Source organism: Haplochromis burtoni, unplaced genomic scaffold (assembly GCF_018398535.1).
Source record: "Haplochromis burtoni strain Fernald_Lab_line unplaced genomic scaffold, NCSU_Asbu1 Contig_196, whole genome shotgun sequence".
NCBI lineage: Eukaryota > Metazoa > Chordata > Actinopteri > Cichliformes > Cichlidae > Haplochromis > Haplochromis burtoni.
The window spans coordinates 182,233-197,808 of record NW_024582557.1 but is presented as its reverse complement, the minus strand read 5'-3'; the positions used below and the strand labels follow the sequence as shown (position 1 = coordinate 197,808).

General features: G+C 42.7%; 2 protein-coding genes across 4 annotated transcripts in view; one reads left to right on the top strand and one right to left on the bottom strand.

The window, feature by feature from the left end:
- Window positions 1-3,799, top strand: part of fancl (FA complementation group L) — a 31,280-nt gene extending 27,481 nt beyond the window's left edge. Inside the window, exons 13-14 of the mRNA XM_005935307.3 lie at window positions 3,226-3,297; window positions 3,677-3,799. Of these exons, the coding sequence (XP_005935369.1) occupies window positions 3,226-3,297; window positions 3,677-3,712 (108 nt within the window). The 3' untranslated portion in view covers window positions 3,713-3,799. The remainder of the gene's footprint in view (window positions 1-3,225; window positions 3,298-3,676) is intronic.
- The window catches only part of LOC102302460 (VRK serine/threonine kinase 2), a 32,071-nt gene continuing 18,347 nt past the window's right edge, over window positions 1,853-15,576 (bottom strand). For 2 of the 3 annotated variants that reach the window (XM_014337817.2, XM_005935304.3), the window contains exons 10-15: window positions 11,701-11,821; window positions 10,632-10,690; window positions 9,086-9,258; window positions 7,297-7,443; window positions 4,367-4,525; window positions 1,853-4,155 (exon numbers count right to left, since the gene is read on the bottom strand). In XM_014337817.2, the coding sequence (XP_014193303.1) occupies window positions 3,802-4,155; window positions 4,367-4,525; window positions 7,297-7,443; window positions 9,086-9,258; window positions 10,632-10,690; window positions 11,701-11,821 (1,013 nt within the window). In that variant the 3' untranslated portion in view covers window positions 1,853-3,801. The remainder of the gene's footprint in view (window positions 4,156-4,366; window positions 4,526-7,296; window positions 7,444-9,085; window positions 9,259-10,631; window positions 10,691-11,700; window positions 11,822-15,576) is intronic. The other variant, XM_005935305.3, reaches the window with a different exon arrangement.

The following is a 15,576-nucleotide window of genomic DNA, read 5'->3' as shown; positions in this document are numbered from 1 at the left end:
ACACACACACACACACACACACACAATTTGAGGTTTACAGCAGGGTTTCTTCCATTTTTAGATTGAATAATGAGATCAGACAGATGTGTTCACATTATAACAGATGAGAGGGAAAAAAATGCAAGCTGCATATAATGGCTCATCATTGGCCTTACATTAAAACTGGATATTAACTCCGTAAGTCTCAATGAAATGTGTGTATGAACTATTTGACACGTTTGATGCAAGTTAATATGAAGGATTCAATAATGTTGTAGGCAACACAAAACCGAAAGCTTTTGAAACACGTCGGACTTCAGTGGATATGTATACATGTGTTATGTTTTAGGAACAAAAGGATGCAATATCATTTGATGGAAATGCAAATTATTAACCTACAGAAGGCTGAATTCGGAGGCATCCTGAAAATCACAGTGAACAAAAAATTAATACAGCAAGGTAGTCCATTTTGTAGCAGGTCCACACTAATGGTGCAACTGCCGATTCTGGTATTCTATGGCAAATGCAAATGTCATAGAATACCAGAATTGGGCTCCACTGGGGCACAGGGCCCACTGGAGGACGTCAGCTGTAAGATGACCCTCATGAAGTCTGTTTCTGTATTTGTGGCATGCAAGCAGATACCAGTCCTGCTGATGAGTTAAGGGCCTTCTAAAGCCCTGTCTGCCCTCTGCTACTCAGATGACCAGATCAATGTCCTGGAAGTTAAACCGAAAATTTTTTTAAGGAGAATATAGACTATGTATATAAAGATTAGAGATGGACTGATCCGATATTACGTATCTGTCTGATACTGACGTAAATTACTGGATCAGATATTGGAGGGAAATAAAAAATGTAATCCGATCCATTAAATATCAAAAAAGCACCTCAAAAAACTTGCGACATGGCATAACTCGGCTCACTACCGTAGCACGTCGGAGCAAGCATTCCCACGTTAAGCTTAACAACAGATATATGGAGCGACTGCCTCGCCCTCTCCTGCTGCTATTTCAATCATCAAACTGATCAATGATCAGCTGATCGGCTTTTCTGTCGCGAGTCCGTCTCTTTGTTTGTTTATCGCCCACTTCGCGCCAGAAAGAGGAAACCAGCGGCTGAACAACAGCAGCACGTTTAAGCTTGATAAGCTGTTGTTAGAATTTATTTAATATTACTTTCTACACCAGGATCTTTTTCTACAGCTGACGGCTGGTAACTGTGCAGGGGCGGATCTAGCAAAGTTTAGCCAGGGGGGCCGATAGGGCATGAACAGGGAAAAGGGGGCACAAAGACATACTTTTCTTTCTTATTCTCATTTAAAATGTCAGCTTTTAATAAATAATTATCTGAATCTTACACCCAAAGTTTTAATCTGATGTAAAATGTATAGAAGTCCATTACTGTATATAGTAACTGTTAAGTCTAATATACCCTAGTAAGCTATAGTACTTTTTCCTTTGGGAAGGTACCATCTGTGCAGTCTGCAGTTCTTGTTGAAGAAAGATGTTGAATCTATTTAATTATTTCTTGAAAAATAATTGATTTCTGTGCATTTTTTTTTTCCACACTGCATCAAATTAAGGTTGATTACGTCAATTAAGCATCATGAGGTGGAGGTGAGTGGTTCCCTTATTTTTTTTTTATTTTTTGCTGGGAGTTTTAGAACCCTATTAGTTAGGTTGCTTACTCTTTAAAATACCAGAATAGGGAGGATGGAGCAGGTTTAAGTTTATTAGATTGATCAGTATTGCTGAACTATGAAATATTTTGGGTGCAGTGTATTTTTTGCATACAGGTATAACAGAATAGCTTTAGTGTTTTTTTTTTTTTTAACTTGAGTATGAACTTATACAAAAAGCAGCAAGATATTAAAAAACTGTTTTATTGATTAAAAAAACACTATATCGGATTCATATTGGTATCGGACATAAAGTGGTATCGTGCCATCTCTAATAAAGATGTCTGACATGACAACAGCCCAGATGTCAAGCCACAGTGATATGACTTATTACGGAAATGTTTTTTATATATAGCTGACATATCTTGATATAGAAATATTCAAGTTGAATAATCTTTGCTGTCATACAGTATGTGATTTCTCAAGAATAAAATGACAACAGCGGTCAGTGGAAACCAAAATTATCAAGTCTTTTTTTTTTTTCTTTCTTTCTTTGAGCAATGGATATATTCATGGAAGCTACTTTGGGTTGTTTACCTATTCACAAAGGCTCACCACAGCAAGTAGGTTGGACCTGATGGTCTTCCTGATGCAAAAGGATTTGTTTGTTTGTTAGATGAGCGTGGAAACCACCACACTGTATAATTATGACTTTTTGAAAAAGCATGTGAGGCTGTATGTGGGTAAAAAACTGAGCATGAACTCACTGCTTAGGATGTATGGGTTCATATGACATGTGCCCAACAACTAGACTGTCACATCACCCATATTATAATCTCAGAAAGTTTAAGATTTACCCCGGACTACTTCAAAGCTACAACATGACCAAAAAACTGATCTGGTTATAATAATTAAAAAAATCCCACTTCTTCTCAAGTCCCTCAGGACCACCAGCATGCCTCTGGGACACAATTCTCCATTTATTGACTTGATTTTAAAGTGCTCCCTCCTCAAACACTGTAAGGGTTCCTCCTGAGTAGTGGACACGGTTATAAACATCTATTTCATTTATTTGCTTAAATGAACAAAGTTTTGCGCATTACAGTTGCCATTTTCACTCAGTCATAATACAAAGCCTTATCCTGTTGCCTTCAGTGAGCTGCAGGTACAGTAAACATGCACATGAATACAGATTCCCCTTTGAGGACATACATATTGTAAACAGTGTTTCTAAACAGCATTTAATTTAATCAGGCACAAACAATTTGTGTTCATTAGCCATCAGTGTTTTAGTGTTTCAACAGGTGGGCTGCTCAAGGTGAGTGACAGTCAGATATGATCAAAGGTAGAACTGGACTAGTGCAGCCTTGCGACACACAGGAAATGAGCACAGATGACTCTGTTTGGACTCTGTCCTCGGTGACATGCTGCACGGCCAGATATCGTTGAAGCTCAGAAACAAATCGCAGGACTCTAATCGACTTTAAAAAAAAAAGAGCCCTTCAATGCTTCAAGGGTGCTGGATAATCTTAAACATAGCTGTACAGAGTGTATATTGAAAGTGCTGTTATGAGCCACACATCAGATTCAAGGTAGTGATTTGATCTTTTCTCTTTTGCCTTCAGTGGCTGCGAGCGCTGCACTCCAGCAGGCAGAGCTTCAACATTGTTTTTGGAGAGTGTCCTTACTGCAGTAAGGTATGTGCGTGCCTCACAGTGTGACTGACAGCTGCCTTCAGAAAGCCCTCAATAGACATTCAGCTTATTAATTAGCATGCCTCTATACATCCTGTAGCCTTTTCTTCTGCCACTGCGCTTTCAACAATGTGCTGCATTCATACACTTTGACTGAAGCTACTCCTCGTCTGATAAAGGAGTAAGCGTGTGATACTGCGTGTCTGTGAATGCAGCTCGCCACCGATTCAAAGTCAAAGACTGTTTTATTCGAGCGTGTGAGTTGCAGTCAGAAACGAGAGCCCCCTTCATCTTTTTATCATAAAGAAATCTTTCATCGCATGTTTACCTTTACAGAACATCTAATAGGCAGAATAAACTGAGGCTTGTCCTTCTATTTCAGCCCATCACTGTGAAAATGGCAGCCCAGAAGTCCTGATGAGAGGCTTTGTGTTCCCGGCTGCTCCATCTCCACTTTGGGAAGGAGCTTTGAAAGGAGCTGTTAAAACTCGTAGATCCATTAGCTCCTCAAAGGGGCTTCAATGTACTTTGGCAAACTCTGACAACAGCAAGCAGTAAAAGAAAGGCGCCCAGAAAGAGGAACCAGGACGTCAGCCATTCACTCCATTGGGGACCGGCTTCAGGACTTGAGTTTTTGGGAACAGACTCTTCCCATTTACCCAAAGCATCTCTGTAGTAGAGCTGGCTATCCCAGTACTTTGGATGGCTGTACACCGCTCTCTGGTGTGTGTGTGTTTGCCTGTCCATGTCACGGTTTGCTCGCTCTTCTTTTCTCCTTTGTGGGAAGACTCGGCGCTCCATTCTCGCTGAGATCAGGGGCACGTCATCTGTTTTGCTGCTTGTCCTTGTGGGGTTACGTTTCTGTTAAAGAAGGTAATTCAAGTGTGTGCACTTTGAAGCATTTAGGTGTCAACTTTCAATTCTGCTTTTTCTTTGTAACCTTTAGAAATCTGGAGGAACAACCTAACTGAAGAGTCTACAGCACATCGTAAAGATTTAGTCAGGTGTAAATAGTTGTTTTGTAGCCTTTAGTGTAAAACGGGTTCAAACTGCCCGAGCTGTGGCCTCACACCTGTTTGGGTTGAGCTCTGGGCTTTACTGGAGGACTTCTGAGATCACGTGCAGCAATGGGTTTGGGCCTTTCTTCCTCTTCCTCACTGTCAATGTCTTCATAACTGCACACAGGCCTTTGCCTCGGGGACCTTCTGACAGCAGGGAGAACTTCTTCCTTCTATATTCAAACAAATAAAAGGCAGTTTGACCAATCAGGAACTTGATCATTTATTTGACAGTGAAATTTAGTATTTTAAACAGCCACAGCTCTCAGGTGCATTACAGGTAGAGGGATGAACACATCAAAGTACAACATCTAATGGCAAACGCACAAGAACCCAGGGTGCTGTGTTGTCTGCACTGTTCCACCACTGATTTTTAGCTGTGGGTAACCCCTGCCTGTCCAGATTCATAATAAAACAAAAACACTTGCCAAATTATTCTTCATCTTCATAACGTGCTTATAGTGGAATCCATAGGGGACAAAATCCACTAACCAACCAATCGAGGCAGCAGTGAACAGCTCCTGTTTTATGAGGTAAAATGACTGTTTTTGTCAGTGGAGGCTGGTGGAGTGTAATGGCTTGTCTGACAGCAGGTAAAGCAGTAAGAATGTTCTAATGTTGGCGTCTACTTAAACCCATATTGGTTCTTTGAGGTGTGTAAAATCTGTGCCTGATGACTGTGTCCACAGCAGCGTGAGGTTTTAGATTCAGGCTCTTGTCTGTGTGGGAGATCACTTCAAAGAAACCAAATTATAACCTGCTGAGTGAAAACAGTTTACCCACGTATTACTTTTAACACAGAAATATACAACACAGTTCTGCAGCTCCTGACTGAGAAACCAACTGCTTTTATGCATGACCTGCAATATTACACATCGTACGTCTCCTGCTGATCACTCTGTTTTAACAAAGTGCCTGTGACAGATATTTGAATGTCATTCTGTCTAAAAATACTAATTTTTGATCCATTTTGTGTAAATCTTCCAGTGTTTCACCTTGAATATAGTACACGAGAAGTTTGTAACTTCATTTTTCAGATTTTTTTTTTAATGCAGTGTGTTTTGTGTGCAAAGGTCTTAAAAGTAGCACAAAGGCTGAAAAATGCTGGACAGTAATTTACTCAGTTTGGATGCCTTGTGGTGTTCATGTCATCATCATGTACACACAGAGGTGCAACATCAGGTCAGTCAAAGCTGACCTCATCATTAGGTTAACTCCGGCTTCAGCTGTAGTCTCTGATCTTTCTTTTAGACACTTTAGCAGGAAGCAGAAATGTCACACAGTAAACTGTTACACAAGCTTCTGAACCCTTCTGATTTAATATTCCAGTGTATTTCAAATCTAGTTTCATCAACGAAACAAGGCTGTTTTCCTACTGCCGCTACACAGCACCTGGTTTACCTCCACTCTTGCCGGTTAGTTTTTTTTTTTTTTTTTTTTTTTTTTTTTTTTTTTTGTGTCCCGTTTGGATCTTTAGCATCAGAATTGTTGTCTTAAGGCCAAGAAAGATGCCAAGCGGATTTATTTTACCAAGTGGATCATCATGGCCTTGCCATATTGGTCCATTTGATTGACCTTTATTATAATTATGAATTTATTTTATTTTCAGTTGCTACAAACGGGACAGACATGACTGGGGGATAGGACAGGGAGAGAGAATGAAAGAAAGAGAGGGAGAGAAAGAAAACCAAAGGGGAGAAGAGACGGTGAGAAGGGGGGGAAGAAAAGAAAAAAAAACAAAACAAAAACAAAACACCTGGGTCACCTGTATGGAGAAAAAAAACAGAAGAGAAAGCAAACAACAAAGAGCAACATAATAAAAAAAACGGCACCATCACAATAAACTAGCTAGCAGTAGATATCAGTAGATACTAAATAATAAACGATATTGTGCAGCACGCAAGATAGACAGCGCACAATGTGCTTTGAGGCAGCAGCCAAGAAAGCTGTAGTCCGCGTCTGTGAATACCCGTGTGTACACCTGTGTGCATACCTGTGTGGATCAGCATGCTTGTATTCCAAAGGTTTCTCCATGTAACGATCTGCTAGGGAGTGTGGGGAGCCACAGCCCCGTCCTCCAGGGTATGAAGCAGGTATGGAGGAGATCAAAACTCCAGACAGGAAGACCAACAGAGGGGCAGCCGCGCCACTGTCCCAGAAAGAGCTGAGGAGAGTCCCAGATGAGGGCTCACTCAGCAGCCGCGGAGCAGAAGCCAGGGGGAGTTGCAGTGACGCGCCCGTGAGCTCCGCCGGCAGCCAGCCGTGCCTGAGTGACCGAGCCCCAGGCCGAGAGGCCGGGGGCACCCCACCTCCGAAGTGGCCCGAGCGAGCCCCAGGCTCCAGGCCCCGATAAGCGGCCGCCAAGGAGTGAGCCGGTGTGTACCTCGGACGCCCATCCCCGCAGACACAAAGAACCACCAACGCACCGATGTCTGAGGGAGTCCGCCACTGGCAGGGGAAGTGGTGGTGGGGGAGATAGGCCTCCAAACCTTGGAGGGCCTGAGATGTCCCCAGAGAGGTGGCGCCTGACACCCAACCTGACATATAGACACAGACATACAGGCACACACAGACACAAACATCCATTCCCACCCTCATGCTCTCATATGCACTTACTCCACACTCAACCAACGTGGAGACAGACATAAAGAGACGCTGTACACACGATCACACTCCCCAAGCGTACTCTACGAACCGGGTCTAGGTACCCTTGCCCCTGGAGGGGGGAACTGCACCCAGACCCAGGTGGTGTTACCCTTTTCCCTGCGGTGGGGAGAGGCAGACCGCCCCGACTCCGCAGCAGCAGGGAGGCCCCACACTCCAGACCGCAGTCGGACGGCCAACTCCTCCTCCCAGCCCCCCCGCTCCAGCAGGCCGCAGAGAACGGGGGTGTCTCAGCATACTGTTGCATAAAGGGTGACAGTTAAGGTGTTTGAGGCCTTACCTGTTCTGACAGAGGTTTATTGATGGGTGGTCCTCTGATGTAGCCAGCTGGCACTGCTTTGGACTTTGCGCCTTCATGGACTTCATCATGGTCCTGTAGAGGTGCAGCTTTGGCTCTAGAGACTCCGCTCGCTCCTTCTGCTTTCTGCTGACGGAAACAAAAAGCAGTTTTATTATCTCTGTGATGGCCGATGTGAGGCCGACACGACTGCTTTCTAACTGACCTCATTTCAGTCACAACATTATCTGCGAGCTTATTTCTCCTCCTTTAATGCAACGCAGCTGGAGGACAGATTGGGTCAGATATGAGATCCTGCCATCTTCAGTGTACGAAGCTATACAGTGCAATTTAGTTCAGTGTTCTGCGTTTACTTCACCGTGTGTCACCCGCTAGCAGGAGAGCTAACAGCATTAGCTGAAGCTAGACAAGCATCAGCAGTTTGTCTCAGATGAAGGTAAGGCTTTCACTGTCCACTTCCTCATCTCAGCTACTGACTCTCACTCATGTTTGGTTTGTTTCTTTTACTGGACTGTTACTGTTGTCAAGTCCAAAATAAAATACTCAAACTCAATACCAATATCCAGGAGAATACACAGTCACATTTTTCATGTTACACATAGGCAGAACTGATAATATTTGCTGCCTGATGCCAGCACCAACATTATCACTACAAAAGTTGCTGCTGAGTCCAGATTCTGTGTGAAGCCTCAGTCTAAAGGCCATTTCCTCTGAACTCCTGATCTACAGCTGTGCATGCTTTGCTCCTATGTCTTTTAATGTCACGTGAAATCTCTTTACCCCATAAGCCCATCTTTGAACTGTCTTCCTTAAATAAAACTTTGCCTCACTACAAAACTATAATCCTCCATAAAATAATTCCATATTTATCCAACACTAGTGGCAAATGATTGTGTGAACATACCCATTCAGTGGCCTTTATCTCAGCTGACATTTACTCTCCTCACTAAACCGCCTGTAAATGGCCACTTCTGTTTAACTAGGGATCAAACTGGCCAGCACTTTAGCATGGAAATTAAATGACACAAGGAGAGGAGAGGAAATCAGGAGCATAATTGGAGACACCCTGTGCTCTGTAGTGTGTGTCATCAACTCCTTCAAATTGGGCCGTTGATAGTAGGGGGGGTCAAGAAGTTATTCTGTTAAATTGAGGCAGAATCGCAGCCCTCCAGCTTCAGACCTGACCACCTCTAGTTCACATGCTCGTTGGGGCAGGTTAGCCCTCCCTTTCACTGCTGTCACAATTTAGCACTCAGGGTTAAGAGACTGAGCTGGGGAAATGAGGATCTTTGTGGCCAAACACTTAAGTAGTTGAATGTTGACTGAATGGTAAAATTCTGTCAATTATCACCAGTCTTAGATCTAATGTTTTTGGTGTATTCTCAGCTTCTGTGTCATAGTGGTTATTCTCCAATGCACGAGAAACATTTTAAGGAGGGCCAGTCAATGGTGAGAGTAATCAGACCATCACATCACAAAGATTCCCACTGGGGTTAAAGCCAGCAGTCTGTGGTGGTGAATCATACTTTCATAATCTGCCTGACGAATCCTGGCGTTGTCATCTTGGAATACGCCTGTGCCTGTGAAGTGACCACACCCGCTGAGAAAGTGAGCTGCTATAGACAGATGTCTAACTGAGCCAACATTTCAGTAAGAAGCCAAATACCTACTGGAGGATGAAGGTGGGTTCACAGGATTTCAGTGCATAAAGGAAAAGATGTCAGTGGTGCCAAATTTTTTCCACACCATCTCACAGGTTTTGAGTCCTCACCTTTTCCTTGGCTCGAGGATCTTTGGTGGGCGATTCCCCTGCAGCTCCCTGTGGCTTGGACAAATCAAGTCCTCCCCTGACAGCACTGCCCCACAGGTTTTTAAGATACTGGTAATCGGGCTTCTCTTGGTAGTCCAGTTTGTTCACATAAAGGAGGAATTTGGCCACCTCATCTGAAGACAGGAGCAGAGTGGACATCAAGAATCAGATATGTTAAGTGATACTGATAGTGATTTGATTAAATCTGGTTGGATTTTTACAAAGTTACTATTCCAGAAAGTGTGCATCTTCAGAAAATGAAGCACCCTGTATATTTTTGAGTGTGTGTGTCTATGTGTGTGGTGGTATCTCTCCGCAGAGGAGATCAAGCGAGCACGTGGCTAAGGACCTGCATGTGTGGAAGTGTCATACTCAGTCAGTCCTGATGCATCACACACTGGCCAGGTGACATGTCTGGCACATACTGCAGTAGCACGGTGTCACACACACACACACACACACACAGGGTTGATGCATACCCCAGCTCTTATCTGTGGCGGGCAGCCGGGCTTTGTCAGCAGAGGAGAATCTAGTCCCAACCATACATCACACACCGAGCCATAGCACAGGTGTGACCTCTCCTTATAAAGAGGAGAGATAAAACACGACTAACTTTGAAAGGCATGTCAATGGGACAGCTGTTTAATTGCTACGAAGTTATTCTGGAGCTTCAGGTGAGAGAAAAGGAGAGAGTGTTTTATTCTGGGTGGGACATTTTCATGTAGCCTGGACTGTCACAGCCTCGTCTCTTCTTATAATCCAGTTTAAAGATTGTCTTCACTTCAGGCATTTTTAAGCCAAACTAAGTTTAGCCTCTTCATTGAGCTCAGCAAATAACCACACAGCTACACCAAGTTTATGTGTCACGCGTCATCATTTTCACCCAGCTAGCAAAGGATTTTGCACTCTTTGCATTATTAACGTACTGGAATCTTAATTTACGATGGGAATCTAAGGTCACAACACCAAACTGTAAATATTCGGCCATGCCGCTTAATCTTTGAAGTCAGGAGTATAAAGTCAAGCAGTTAGCCACACAATTTGCCTACACAGTGCGTAAAAGTCACCCACACTGTGCTGACTCAGTTCTTGGATCAGATTCCAAGCAGCATGTGGAAGAATACAGAAACACCTGTAGAGTTGGGCTGTAGCTATATTCCATTAGACCTGAACTTGCCTTCAGTATATCTCTATAAGTAAAAAATCTTTGAAATAGTCCATTTGTAGAGAAAATCTAAGTAATGACATCATTCTAATGACTAGAAAAGTCCTCATCTTAGATATGTTGTTTCTACATTAACACGTACTGATTTAAAAAAATAAAGAAGTGCTGCTCTGTCTAATCTTGTATTCTTATTAACAGAGACTCTCAGTAAACCCAGAGCCCAAAAGAAGATTTTTCTCTTCCCCTCCAAAGGCTTGTAGTTTTACTTTCAAATTCTCTCGTTAACCTGAGAAGTGGAGAACAAGTTCGCTAACCTGAAGATGCCCTTTGGCCTTGGCTTACCTGTGCTGGCTCCGCTCACTGACAGCTGCTGGACTGAATGTGGCAGATTATCCATCAGTCTGAGAGAAGAAGTGAAAACAGAAGAGGTGAGAACAGAAAAGATCTGAGAGATGGACTCGGGCAGAGCAGAAGAACGAGTTGAAATGAAGCCAGAGCACACAACATTAGTTTTTCTCACTCTGACATCAACTACACACACTCAACATAATTATTAGGAGTAGATTATGTATGCAACGTGCTGTGGAGTACATTCCATATATATCTAGCCTCATATCAGACAGAGCTGTTAAGTCATTACACTCTTATTTGCACTTGTAGTCTTTGTTTCTTTTTAATTAAATTTAAAAAGAATTAATGGAAACTTTAAAAGACCATAAAAACCTGGAGAACTATTGCTGAAGACCTCATTAAAAATTACAAGAAAGTCTTGTCTTATAGAAAGCTCACCCAGAGATAAGGAAATTCTGGGTGGCTCAAGACTTTTGCACAGTACTGAAGCAGAGGAGACTTGGCAGCCACCCTAGCATGAATCCAAGCTCCAATCAAAATGAATGAGAGCTCCATAACTCTAAAAGCGCACAGTAAAATCTGCCCTCAGGTATAACTTAAACAAACAAGAAAACTTATCCTGTTTAATGAAATGCGCTCAAGCAGTGTCCTGTAAGCGAAACAGACTCAAAGCTTTGATATAATTTTACCACTCCTTAAACCAGACAGGTGGACTGGGTGATGTCTGGGTGGACATCATTAAAACAGACTACACCTGTGCTATGCTGCACATGCTTCTTTAAGGCAGAAACAGGAAGAAAGGTAGTAACGATTTATAGTTATGTTAATAAGTGAAATTCCAGTATCAGACTGTGTGTGTGTGGTATTATATGTTGTACTGTTAGAGCAACAGATGCTGCAATGCAATTATTATAATTTCATTTCACTACAGAAATCTGCGACGTCAGTCAACAGCTTTTCATGGCAATAAAGAGACTAATCCAGAAAAAAAGGTGTTTAAAATCTTCCATCCTTCTGTAGAGAGTACCCGGATACACAGTCAGTCTCAGTTACTCCCTACCTGGTCTTTGCCTCCTGGACCTGAGTTGGATTTTTGAGGACGTCGTCCCAAGGCAGAGACCCACATAACCAGTGAAGGAGACAGAAACCCAAAATTTGGAGGTCACCACGTCTAGATGCCGCTGTAGAGGAAGAAAAATGAGATGATGGTGACGGTGCAGTACTGCTAGCATAATTCCATAAAGACAATTTAAAGAAGACAATGAAAAAGTAGAAGCACGTAAGTCCGTAGTTAGAAAATATTGCTGTTTGTCGTTCAATCAAATAGTTGGGGGTTTTTTCCTGTAGCATAGCCGAGGTTGGACACAAGTACTCTTAAATTTTGAGGTTAAAGCTAACACAGTAGAAATCAATCAAAAAGGCTGAAGCACAGATACTAATTCTTACACTGTGTCATCTGTCAGTGGGTTATTTTGTTTGGCCAAACAGGATGGAAACTTATCAAGACAAGAAAGTGTATATCAACTAGATTCCTCTTTTCAATTACAGTCTCTATGTGAGATTGAATACTGTGTTATACCATCATGATGACTTTTTGGTGGGTGGGTTCAGCTTCTACTTCCAAATAGACTTGTGTAGCTTCCCACACTTACTATGATTAAAAAACCCCTTCTGGAGTATTCCTGCTGACTTATTTGGTCATTTTTTCTTTAGGATCTTTAAATGAAAAAAAAAAAAAATACCTGTGCGTCATCCAGACACTCAAAGTAAAACTTCAATGACTGGTTGTAACACACATCTCAGTTCAAATCACTACCACATGTTACAGAAGTCAACAGTAGTGTACTGCTGACCCCATCTGTGCTCCTCCAGTCTGCTAACAGAAACATTGTTTTGTTTTGTTTTGTTTTAAATGGTGGAACTGATTTCCCTTTAGTCTGAAACTGGTGGGAAAGTGAAAGGCAGATCACAGGCTCTCTATATAAAAGTCTGTATTTAAAAGATGGACACAGCCACCATGACATCACCCAATTGGTTTCGGACTCCACATCTTTAAGCACCAACACTAGTGGTTTGACTGCAACATGTTGGTTTTTTGAAGCCAAAAGTGACACATGGTCAATCAGTGGGACATAACAGACTGATTACTAGAATATATTGATCAAAACTAAAGGACAAGCTTCCAGGAAATATTGTTTGTCTGATAGACTGCTTAACTACAGACACGAGAGCACGATCCAGTGAAGTGACTTAAATTAGCAGAGTTGAAACCCTGCAGGGGGCACAGCCGGCTGTGTCAGCACACCTGATAACTCCAAGGTGAGACATGAAAACTACTTAAAAGCTCGTACCCTCAACAGTTGTTATCAAGGAGGAACCATTATAAAGAGTACAAAATATGTGTCTCACACCAGACTGTAAAAATGCTTTACATTGCTGGTAAGCTCGGCATTTAAACATTGGAGTCTGTGGGGACTGACTCCGTGTTCAAGCGTGCCTCAGATGGCTGTCAGAGGAACTGGAGTTCTGGCGCTTCCACACTGGCTTCATTTTTTAGATGGGGCGATCGTGGCTCAAGAGTTGGGAGTTCACCTTGTAATCGGAAGGTTGCCGGTTCGAGCCCCGGCTTGGACAGTCTCGGTCGTTGTGTCCTTGGGCAAGACACTTCACCCGTTGCCTACTGGTGGTGGTCAGAGGGCCCGGTGGCGCCAGTGTCCGGCAGCCTCGCCTCTGTCAGTGCGCCCCAGGGTGGCTGTGGCTACAATGTAGCTGCCATCACCATAAGTGTGCGTGAATGGGTGGATGACTGGATATGTAAAGCGCTTTGGGGTCCTAGGGACTTAAAGCGCTATATAAATACAGGCCATTTACCATTTTCCCAAATGAATACTATAGCTTACTGGGGTATATTAGACTTAACAGTTACTATATACAGTAATGGACTTCTATTCATTTTACATCAATTAAAACTTTGGGTAAGATTCAGATAATTATTTATTAAAAGCTCACATTTTAAATGAGAATAAGAAAGAAAAGTATGTCTTTGTGCCCCCTTTTCCCTGTTCATGCCCTATCGGCCCCCCTGGCTAAACTTTGCTAGATCCGCCCCTGCACAGTTACCAGCCGTCAGCTCAGTAGAAAAAGATCCTGGTGTAGAAAGTAATATTAAATAAATTCTAACAACAGCTTATCAAGCTTAAACGTGCTGCTGTTGTTCAGCCGCTGGTTTCCTCTTTCTGGCGCGAAGTGGGCGATAAACAAACAAGAGAGACGGACTCGCGACAGAAAAGCCGATCAGCTGATCATTGATCAGTTTCACTGATTGAAGTAGCAGCAGGAGAGGGAGGAGAGAGAAGAGGCAGTCGCTCCATATATCGGTTGTTAAGCTTAACGTGGGAATGCTTTACAAACATTCAGAGATGAACTTACACACTTGCTTTACTTCTCTCTGGGATAACTTCCTCAGAGATGAAATGCCAGATTTCAGGCTACAAATACACACAGCCGCTCTATCACATGAGCACACTGCTCCGACGTGCTACGGTTATGAGCCGAGTTACGCCATGTCGCAAGTTTTGATGTGCTTTTTTGATATTTAATGGATCGGATTACATTTTTCATTTCCCTACGATATCCGATCCAGTAATTTACATCAGTATCGGACCGATACCGATACATAATATCGGATCGGTCCATCTCTACTATAGAGTACAATTAGAGTGGATCAGTTGCTGACTTTAAAGAACTATTGTTCTCAATATGTGCCTTAGACCTAAGAGTCCTGTAATCAGCCATCTCAGCACTGTAAATATCCCAACACAAAAAAGGTTTCCACAAACCATAACCAGGGATCTGAACGGCACAAGTTGATGTTAGGGAACTAAATAGATTTTACAAGTGTGGGTTCCCATGTACTAAAGCAGGGGTGTCAAACTCAAATACACAGTGGGCCAAAATTCAAAACTGGAACAAAGTCGTGGGCTAACATTAATATTTATTGAAAAACAAAATCTTCCTCCAGATAGAAGAATGAATCTTTTCTTATGGACTCAAACATGTTTTGCTGAAAAACTGAATATGGAACAAGCAAAGCTTAATACTAAACAATATATATATTAGCTGTATAATACCAGTAGGCCAGCTCTAATAGTAATTTGGTATGGCTTCGCGGGCCAAATGTAATTGCGGGCCAGAGTTTGACACCTATGCACTAAAGCTTCTTTAAGAACAAGTCCAGACTGTGTTTGTGTCTTATTGTGGTTGTGTGTGTGACTGCATGAGTCTACATTAATGTGTGAGGTCTATCAATATTTAGCGACCAAGTCCATCCAGAGGGGTCGAGCCCGAGGGTTTTAGCAGCTCAATACTGTAACAGCCGCCACACGTCTCGGGAGAAATTACCTATCGACTGACTCCATCAGAGGGGAGAAATCTCCTCCCTGAGTCGCAGCCAGCATTGATCCTCTCCAGCCAATAGTCTGGTCTAAGGAGGAAAGCGTGGTCACTGGCACAGAAGACCACATTATGTGGGATGGGAGGGCAGTAATCTGACAACATGCAAATTCTTGAAATGTAAGTATTCAAATGTACGAATGCAAGGTTACATCTTCAAGATGAAGATGGGCACAGATCATCTATAAGTACTAAACATTTCAAGGAAACATTGTTGTGTCTGAGTCAGAAACTGCAAGGCTAGCATAGAATACTAAAGTGGACCCAGCAGGAAGTCTAAATAATCAGTGAGGCTGGTCAGAACAGGAGTAGTGGTGAAAGACTGGATGTATAGGAAGGGGGTTGAGAAAAGAGGTGTTAGATAATGCCTCCCACCCAACAGCATGTGCTGTTTCTATGGAGTATTTAAGAACAGATTATATGGATATACCACACACACACACACACACACACACACACACACACACACACACACACACACACA